The sequence below is a fragment of the Calidris pugnax genome, unplaced genomic scaffold (assembly GCF_001431845.1).
Source record: "Calidris pugnax isolate Ruff unplaced genomic scaffold, ASM143184v1 scaffold69, whole genome shotgun sequence".
Classification (NCBI taxonomy): domain Eukaryota; kingdom Metazoa; phylum Chordata; class Aves; order Charadriiformes; family Scolopacidae; genus Calidris; species Calidris pugnax.
The window spans coordinates 6,773,403-6,783,476 of NW_015090859.1; the positions used below are offsets into that span (position 1 = coordinate 6,773,403).

The window sequence follows — 10,074 nt, forward strand, 5'->3', positions numbered from 1 at the left end:
TGGGATTCCTCATTATCATATGAATAAATGATTAATTGTCAGCATGCCGAGCAAGTGCAACTTTTATAACTATATGAATCAGCACTGTGCCAAACCCTTCAAGAACAGCAACAGTGTTCCAGTGTTTATTGCACTTTATTGCTTCCTGGATCATTTAAAAGGAGTCACTGACAAACAGCCATTTACACAGGCTTGAAAGTTTTCCTCGGATGTACTGAGCGGTTCTGTATTTCAAAATGCAGACAAATCTTCTTTCCCAGCAATTTAAGGCTAGGCCTTTGGCAGAAAACTCCACGGCTTGTCCAGCAAATGCCACTATTTGCAATGGCGCATCTTGTGTGCTACCAGAAGATAATTTTAATGAAACTTTAAGCGTAATTTTAAGTACTGTTCTAACAATCATGCTGGCTTTGGTGATGTTCTCCATGGGTTGCAATGTGGACATTAAGAAATTCTGGGGCCACATAAAAAGACCCTGGGGTATTTTTGTGGGTTTCCTTTGCCAATTTGGAATTATGCCTCTCACAGCCTTCTTGCTGTCCTTGGCCTTTAATGTGCTTCCTATTCAAGCTGTTGTGGTGCTGATCATGGGATGCTGTCCAGGGGGCACAGCCTCCAATGTCATCGCCTACTGGGTGGATGGAGACATGGACCTAAGGTAAGAGCAGCCATTCTCTAAGTAGTTAATGTGGATATTCACATTATAAACTTTATATTGAAAAGGACTGTCTGATTTTTTTCTTAGCTCCCTGGCCTATGCATGGTGGAGGTTTCTTCTTATAAAGATGTTTAGGTATTATAATAGTAGTAAATATTAGCAGAATAGCAGATATCCTTGATTCATTGGGAATTTGTGAGGAAGATAACACAACAGCACTGTGTATATTCAAAAATATCTTTATTGTAAATCTTCAGGTTCTGCAGAAAAAACATTTATGAAGACCATAAGATACCAACGATTGTGAAATCTTTGTCCAAGTTTGAACTACTGTTGTGATTTTGTTTCCCCCAAGATCTTGGGCAGTAAAAAAAATTAAAAAAAAAAAAAAAAAGGGATTTTAGGATCAGAGTACTCTGTACAAAATAGTGGCTATGCAATAGTTCTTGAAGTAATGTTTCTTGAAAAAGACCGCCTGTGGAAAAATATTTTTCCTCCTTTTGTGTTCTATACAATGAATAGAAAGGCTTAGATTTTCTCTTTGGGAACTAATACAAGTGAAAATCACTTGCAGTAATTCTATCTGCTCCTGGCACCTTCTGCAAAGTCTTCAAACTGAGGGAAAGTTTTACAGGCTTAAAGCCACTGACTAAGGCAGCCCTGCATGCTGGGGGCAATGAAAAAACTCCTTTGTGGTGAAGTGTGATGGTCTCGGTGACAGGGTGCCCTGAACTCAGAAACAGATATGTAAGGCACCTGGCATGGCCCAGGACATCAAATATACACGAGAAGTGAACCCTACTCTTGATGCAAATTCCACAGGGGATTCATTAACTCTAACAGCCTTTAAAAATGAGCCATCTTTTTACTTTTATATGCTGATTGCTTTGCTCTAAAATAAACAGGATCATTTCTCTGTTTTCCTCAGAGTAACATAAAATGGAGCATTCATCCAATTTATCATATGCCAGTTTGAACTAGGAATGGAAAAAATAATAGAAGTAAGAAAGATGTGGAGCTGGGGCAAATAGACTAAGAATGTTAATATTTGTAGCTTTAATAAGACATTTTTTCCATCCTTTGAAAATAGTGAACTTTTCTGTCACATACAGGTGTTAATGTAATACCAGCTTTCAAATTTTGTATGAGGTCAGCTCCGCTAATCATCAACTTCCTCACTGTGGAGGAAAGACCTATGATACTAGGAACTGTAAGACACTTAACTTCAACAAATACAGATCTAAGAAACCACAGATGGAAAGATATCCAGCAAAAGTCTGAAATTCTGTCCTAATCTTTCCTTGAAAGAATGCATTGAGCTAAACTATGTTTTCTCAGCTCCATACGTTCCGAGTGGCGCCACTGAAATCAAATGGTAAAAATCCAAATGAATGATGCTATAAATATGAGTAGGGTTTATATCCCATGATGCTGGCAGAGAGTGAAGTAAACTGAAAAAACCTATAAAAGGCTGTTTTTCAGGTAAAGACCATTCCTTACCTTAAGAAATCAAAGACTTTTGGTCAATACCTTTGTGACAATAATGCAGGGACCAGAGGATGTGGGTGGTAGAGAAGAGATGGCAATGCAATCATCTTCAGTTCTTGATAGAAGAATAGCAATATAAGTAGCTTGGTTTCTGGAGCCAGCAAAGGATTATGAAAAGCCTGCCCATCATATCAGACAAGGTTTTGTTTGCAACTGAAAATATTTTATGTTTATACATAAAAACTTATCACCATTGTGTACAGTCCTGCTTCAAAACAGCCAAGTGCAAATAGACCACAAGTTAGAGCAGGAATTAATTTTCTGCTTCTTCAAATAACCACAAGGAGGTGAAGTATGAGGTTTTATACCTTTCTTAGTAACTTAGACCCAGATGATATACTCTAAAGCTTCCCATAGGGATATCTGGTTTTGACATCTCTTGATATTTCACAAGAACAACTGCTTCTGAAACACCACCTTCTCTCCTCCCCAGCTCCCCTGTGAGCTTCTGAGAGCACAGGGACTGGGGTTAGAAAATGTGCAGACTTTGGAGCAGGATGTAGATACAAGGATAGTATGAAGATGTAGGAAATATGGGGGTAGCAAAAATAAGCTCTTTTATCCATTTGGGACTTCACCTGACTTTAATTGTAGCCCGCAGCTTTCTTTTCTCTGTGTGTAGGAACTCTCTTGCTAGAGGCTCTTACAAAGCTCTGTTCAATGACTCCAAAGCGGAGACTGACAGGAACCAAAATTAATACAGATGTTCCTGTGGGTTTTGTAATAATTGTTCTAGATTTATCTGGATTTGCCCAGTTTGTGGGAGGGTGTCAGTAATCTCTTTTCTGAAGGCAAGCAACACAAAAGAGAAATCAGAAGTGAGACACATAAGGAAGTTTCCAAACTACCTTAACTAGAACCAGCTCTCATTATTTTTATGTCAGAGGAGTATGATTTGTAGGCATAATTTTATCTATTCCTCTCAGATTCCTCCTTATTTTAGCTGTCTTGCCCTTTTCTCCTTCTTCATTCCTGTAGCAGAATGCATCTTTTAGTACAAGGTGTACCAGGCCTGATGGTTTCAAGACTTTGTATTTAAAAAAAAAAAAATGTTTTTGCACAAACCACAGAAGGAACAACACTTATGCTCAGCTTCACTCAGTAATTTTCAGCACCTATTCTTTTGGCAAGAGCAAAACAAGCCAGAAAAGGGTATTTTATTACATCACACATCCTAGATGATGAATAGCATTTTTTTTCCATGCTGTTGACTTTAGAGTGAAAATTTAAAACTCTAGAGCTGCTGGTATAATGGAGAGCTCCATTTTATGTCCATCTGACCCCGTCCAGCCTGCCACCCTCTCAGAAGCCAGCTGGAAAGGCAGCATGCAGACAGACTTGCCAACAGACCTTTCTGATGGCTGCCTGTCTGACTGCCTCATTTGCACTGAAAGTTACTCTTCTGTGGATGCAGAACATGTTGATATTTTATATCCCTTTCTTTTCAGCAGAAACCATTCCTTCCATTTAGCTTTTTTTTTTGACCTGATATACAGCATAAATTGACTGTAGCCAGCAGCATTTCTTGCCCAACATTTCATAAACTGTGAAGCTGTAATAAGAAAATGAGAAAGACTATAGGCTAGCATGAGATGAGCTGTCACTCTAACCAATTTCTTTGCAGCATCAGCATGACAACTTGCTCCACACTGCTTGCAATGGGAATGATGCCACTGTGCCTCTTTATTTACACCAAGATATGGACTGATTCTAATGCAATTGTCCTCCCCTACGACAGCATTGGTGAGTCCAGTGAACCAGCACTTTCCCTTCTGATTCTGTCCTTTATCCTCCCCCTAGTAACAACCACCTTTATGTCATCATGCTGCAGAGTCATAATGAAATGACCCCAGATTTTTAAAAATATTCATCTTTCTACTTTGCAATAATTTCCATGGGAATTAGGCACCTAGATCACTTCTTCCACAGTTCTGCAGAAAAAAGACTTGAAGTCATTATAAATATTGTACAGATATTTATCACGAGATTGTGCATGGCTTTTTTTCCATATGGTTTGGATACCTGCATGGTACTGGGGTAAGAGTATAGAATAATTCTTACAGGAATAGCCACTTTCCCTGTGTTTGTAACAACTTTAAGGCACAATCTTGCAATGCGCTAAATACTGAGGCCATAATCTGGCAAAGTACTTAAGCACACGTGGATAATTAAGCAAGTGATTAAAACTGCTGAGTCTCTTTGAAAAGCTGCAATCTACACAGCCAGAAGTGGCTTCATTTGACTTCCTGTCAAAAATCTCATCCAGCTACAAAGAGAAAATTGTCTAAGTATTTGGAAATACATGCTCCAGTGCTTTGCAGAGCTGTGGCCCTGGTGCTTATCAAGTACAGTTCCATGTTGTGCTAGTCTTAAAAGCTAGCAGAGTCACTTTCATATTCTTCAGTTTTATTTCCCATTGTCCCAGGGAAAAAAAAAAAAAGATCACATCACTTGTTCTTTCAAAATAAATACTGAAGGGGGGAGGCTAAAACAAAAGAAGCTCTAAACCGGTTGTTGATATGGTACAGTACCGAAACACCTGCAGACAAAATGAACATTTAATATAGCTACTCACATCACAGGATAGTGATGATTAGCACACTCAATTTTCTGTCTGCCTTTCTGATGCAGGTGAATGAGCATGTAGCTCAGCAGAATGGCAATTACTTCAACAGGCTGCCAGAGACTTTATAGAAAAGCAAAAGGGCAGGTGTGGGTAGAGTGTGCATGTGTGCTCTGGGGTGCGCACACCAGAAAATACCAGAAACATCCCCTGAAGTCTTGCTCCATAGCCCCAGCCAGTCTACACAGTGTCCGTCCTCCTGTTGTGAACTTCTGCATGATACATGGGCTTAACTTCTCTGTTCTTTTTCACAGGAATTTCGCTGGTAGCTCTTATAGTTCCTGTTTCTTTCGGAATATATGTTAACCACAGATGGCCCAGTAAAGCAAAAATCATACTTAAGGTAGGATCTATAAGATTGAACCCTTAGTAATTATGGACAAATTATGGAATCAGCAGCACCGCTGAAGCAGTGCATTGTTATTCATAGTATTGGTATCTGACTTCATAAGAGCCAGGAAGTTTTCAGCAGAAAACAAATGAGATGCTGCAGAAATGTATTGCTTTCTCCCTGCACAAACATGCATGAGTTGCATACATTATTAGAAAACATCATTATCCAAAGAGCCTACTTTTGTCTTTGGCTACAATTACTTTAGTAATTGAGTTCAGTTTATAATGTAAACTGAAATTGGAAGAAAAATCATTCAGTTCAAGTGGAAGCTGTTTTTCTATGCAAAATAATAAAAAATTAAAACATTCTGTATAAAAAAAAAATTACTTTTAAACCAGTTAATTGATTTTTTCGGACAATTTTGGGGTGCAGATGTTCCAACTTAAAGAATCTAAATATTCACAAAATTCTACTATCTTTCCAAGATAGTTTCAGATGCATCAAAAATATAAGGGTTTTGGCAAAAAACTAGTCACGCCATCATCATCATAAAAACAACAATAACAACTTACCTGCATTTAGTTTTAACAGCAAATTAATCATTCTGAACATTAGTCTTAGGTTTAAAGTGATTGTCAGACATGCTGAGTACCCTTGGTCTTTGTTAACCATTCTTAGTTAATACACGTATTTTCTAAATTTTCTTGAAGAAAACTAATCTGGCAACTTGTTATTCTACCTATACTTTGTTATCATTTCTCAGCTTAGGAAGCGTAGAGCATAAATAAAGTCCTCTTAAATCAATTCATTTTCTTAAACTCTTAACTCATTGTGTTGTATTTTTAAATGCACTCACAACTTACTTATGAACCTGGATGCTGCTGAGTGCTGGTTTCAAAACTGTGCTATTTCTATTTAATCAGTTAAGGGAAAGCATGGACTTGCACTCACATGAAAAGAAACTCCCCTTGCTCTCTCAGCAAAACACCGTCTCATCCTGTTTCTTACCGAGTGGGTGAGCAACCCACAGTAGGGTCTGTTGACAGTTTGTTTTATGTAGGACAATGAAGCCTCAAGTGAAGATTGAGCCATAACTGTCAGATTAAGGTCCACATAGTGAGAAATGGAGATAAGAGCACAAAGACAGTGTGCCAGGTGAAATAGAAGAGCTTGTCGTTGTCAGACCACATTTCTTCTTCCAAGGTGCATGTGGTTAATAGCTCAGTCAGATAAAAGTATTTGTTCACTCAGTGCTCTTAAAAAGGCTTCAGCCAAAGACTGATGAAGCCAGCTCAACGGGAATACACATTTTAGCCGAGAAATGGATTCTCCTAAGCTTAGCCCCAGAAGTCTGCCGGTGAGATCCCTGGCAACATATGCCATAAGTGCAGACATTTCACTTGGGTATTGAGAAGAGAGTGAGTTATCACTTTTTATTGGCAAGCAGCGAAGAAGATCTCAGTACATTCAGCCACAGGAAATAAGATCAACTCAGTGACTATGTCTACACAGAAATGCAATATGAGCTCACAGCCAGTTTTCAAAAACAGGTTTTCAGCCACATTAAAGATTTACTCCTGTGCTTGGCAAATACTTTCCTATCACTAACAATCTAGCGTCTAGTTAGCATACACTATACTAAACCCCAGAGTGTGACTGCTCAAGAATTGGGGAGGAAAAGTGCATTATAGTAGATATTAGGCTGTCAGATTCCCACAACTCTGGGGAAATTTTTCTAATGTGTGCACCATTCCTCTCTCACATCACACCTGTGAAATTATTTTTAATCTCCCATTCTAAGTATGATTATAACCAAGGCTTCAAGAGACTAGTTTTACAGGTATCTGGTATAGATATCTTTTATCTATAATGATGTGCCATGATCTATATCTGTAGTCACACATTGAAGTACATTGTACATCTCCTGTTTGGGAAAAATGGCAGCTATCTAATCTGTCTGCCTGCTGTGAATTGCATTGCCATAAACTTTAGGTTTTATGTTTAATAAGAAGTTTCAGTGACTCAGAGCCACTCACAGGCATGTTTGACGCTATGTTTGATGCCATTAAATCTTATTGGGATCTCTTATTCACACAGTCCTTCCTCTTTCCCCTCACAGGTCGGTTCCATTGTGGGAGCGGTCCTCATTGTGCTCATTGCTGTGGTTGGGGGAATACTCTACAAAGGCTCGTGGATTATCTCACCTAAATTATGGATCATTGGCACCATATTTCCAGCAGCTGGCTATTCTCTGGGATTCTTTCTGGCCCGCATAGCTGGTCTGTCTTGGCACAGGTATGGAATTCTCTGTGACAAAGACCTGTAGCCTTTTTCAGCTATGAAGAAAAGTTTTATTTAATTATTAATCAATGCTGAGAAGGCTCCCTAAACATTAACTATGCTACAGAGTCACTCATTCCCCAACACTGTTTCTGGGTTACCATGTGTAGAAAAGCTTTTATTGTGAACATTTTTATTTACAGATTCTGACTATAATATTTCCTCAAATCTTTCATACATCTTCCCCTCGTGTGCCAATGTCTTAGAATTTAAATGAGTGAAATAGAACAGACTTATAGGTGGGATGGGACTGCAGTAAAATTTATCAGGAAAGTGCAGCAGCTTACAGTTTAGAAAATCTTTACAGGAGAGGGAGATAGTCAGTGCCCCATACATGGCTTGAAGGTGGATCACAGTCCTTTATAATTGCAGAACTGCCATAGGTTTAGGGTGGATATTAGGAAAAATTTCTTCACCGACAAGGTTATAAAACATTGGAACAGGCTGCCCAGGGAAACAGTGGAATTGTTGTCTCTGGAGGTATCCAAAAGACAGGTAGACATGGTGTTTAGGGACATGGTTTAGTAGCAGTTTTGGCAGTGTTAGGTTAATGGTTGGACTCGATCTTAATGCTACCTTCCAACCTAGACAATCCTACAATTCTGTTCTATGAAACTGTGTGTGTTTTGGTGGTAACAACCATGTGACTTGTGGAGTGAAGGATACCATTTTCTTAGTTATCCATTACTGTATGTTTCTTGCTTATCCAAGTTACTAAAAGGCATAAAGACTCACAGGCTGTTATTTCATAATTGTCTTTCTATTATTCCCTTTAGATGTCGTACAGTGTCTCTGGAAACAGGCATGCAAAACACACAGCTATGTTCAACCATAGTACAGCTCTCATTTACTCCTGAACAACTTGAACTGATGTTTACTTTCCCACTCATCTATAGCATTTTCCAGCTGACGTTTGCACTACTAATTTTAGCAGGTAAAGTATAGATATTTTCTATTATGGCTACCATTATTATGAGTTTCATTTTTCATGGATATGGAGAAAACAAGAAGGAATATGAATAATCAAATATAAAATAGTTAATTAAATAATGATCCAAGTGGTTACTGAGCATCACCACTGAGCTGAGCCCTGTACATAACTAGGAATATACCAGGCTCAGTTCAAGATCTGAAAGATCCTATTTTTTCAGCACAAGAAATGGAATCTCCCCCTCCTACAACTGGGCACACAACAATACATGAGCACAGGATTGTTATTATCCATGTCTGAGGAAGGTCAAATACATCTTCTTCCGCTGCTCCAGGAAGCCTGAATATTCAGCTGCCCATCAGGGCCATCCCCACAATCATGCACAAACTCCCTATCTTACCAGCTATTGAGAGAACAGGCACTAGCTTAAAAGCTAATGTAAGAAAATATTTTTCTTTAGAAGTACAGGTCCCTTTTTCCTCCCACATACACCTCTCATGTGTTGCACTGCTGCTACTACAACTAACCTACCACGGGTTGGAGCGTTGTCCCTTGTTACTCACACCCAAAACCAGCTGGGACTCTTGGGCTTCCACTCCCAAACCAGCCATTTTGCCCAACATCAGAGCTCTGCCCCAGGGATACAGACCTCAAGGCACAGCCCTGGCTCCAACCGCTCTGTCAGGCAACAACATGGGGACAAACAAATCACTTTGCCCCAGCTCCTGCCCAACAGGACTCACATAGAAGTACAGGTCAGTCACACAGACCCAGCCAGGAGCCCAAAAGCTTCCCAGGGGAGACAGGCAACACTTTTTAAAGTCACTGCACGCAACAGGAACACAAATCAGTCAAACACCAAATGCAGAATTTAAAATGTTTTCCTTGTTAGTTTCTAAATGTACTTTTCCAGTGAAGAGTGCTGTTGACATAAAATAATTAAACATAGCTTTAAAGAAACTGTTTGGAGGTATTGGGATGTTTTAGCAATATAGGGAAGGAAAATGTTGCATGACTACATGTTACTATAGTGTCTTTTCAGGCAATTGTTGTAATTTCTTTATTTAATACTAAGTGTATGCAAATTCCCAGGCTACCGTCTTTACAGAAGACACCGGGTCAAAACAAAGACAGATGTCGAGAAAACAGACGAAAAAGAGGATACAAAATCAACGTCATCACATGCTAAAATAAATGGAGGATTTGTATCAAATGAGACCAAATAGACAATTACCTCTGTTCCTACCAGCTGAAAAGATATAAGGTTTACTTAAAACTTTTTTTCACGTGCCATTGCTTTATGGAAATATTTAACAAAAGGAGAAATCCTCCTGATATTGTACAGTAAGACTTTAAAATTATTAACTTACAAAAGATTTCTACTTTGATTTTGAACATAGTTTCTGCCACAACTGTAGAATCTGGTTTTGAAGCTAATTCCTAAAACTATTTAATGTTTTATTATGGCTTATTTAAAGAAAGGCAGAATAAAGGTGGGCTATTGCTAAAAAAGCAAGCAGATATTTGCATTACCAACTCCAATGCATGGTCCTGCAAATCTGTCTGCTAGTCTCAGTCCCCACAACAAACAAAGAGAAATCTTGTAAAAGAGCCTGAGCAGCAACAGGATTTGATGTGGA

General features: G+C 38.8%; 1 protein-coding gene across 1 annotated transcript; it reads left to right on the top strand.

The window, feature by feature from the left end:
* The first annotated feature begins 210 nt into the window (after positions 1-210).
* Positions 211-9,660, top strand: SLC10A2 (solute carrier family 10 (sodium/bile acid cotransporter), member 2). Its single transcript, XM_014944095.1, has 6 exons — positions 211-658; positions 3,831-3,949; positions 5,084-5,172; positions 7,283-7,458; positions 8,280-8,437; positions 9,527-9,660. Exons 1-6 carry the CDS (start codon positions 237-239, stop codon positions 9,658-9,660), a joined length of 1,098 nt encoding a protein of 365 aa, XP_014799581.1. The 5' UTR covers positions 211-236.
* The last annotated feature ends 414 nt before the right edge of the window (positions 9,661-10,074 follow it).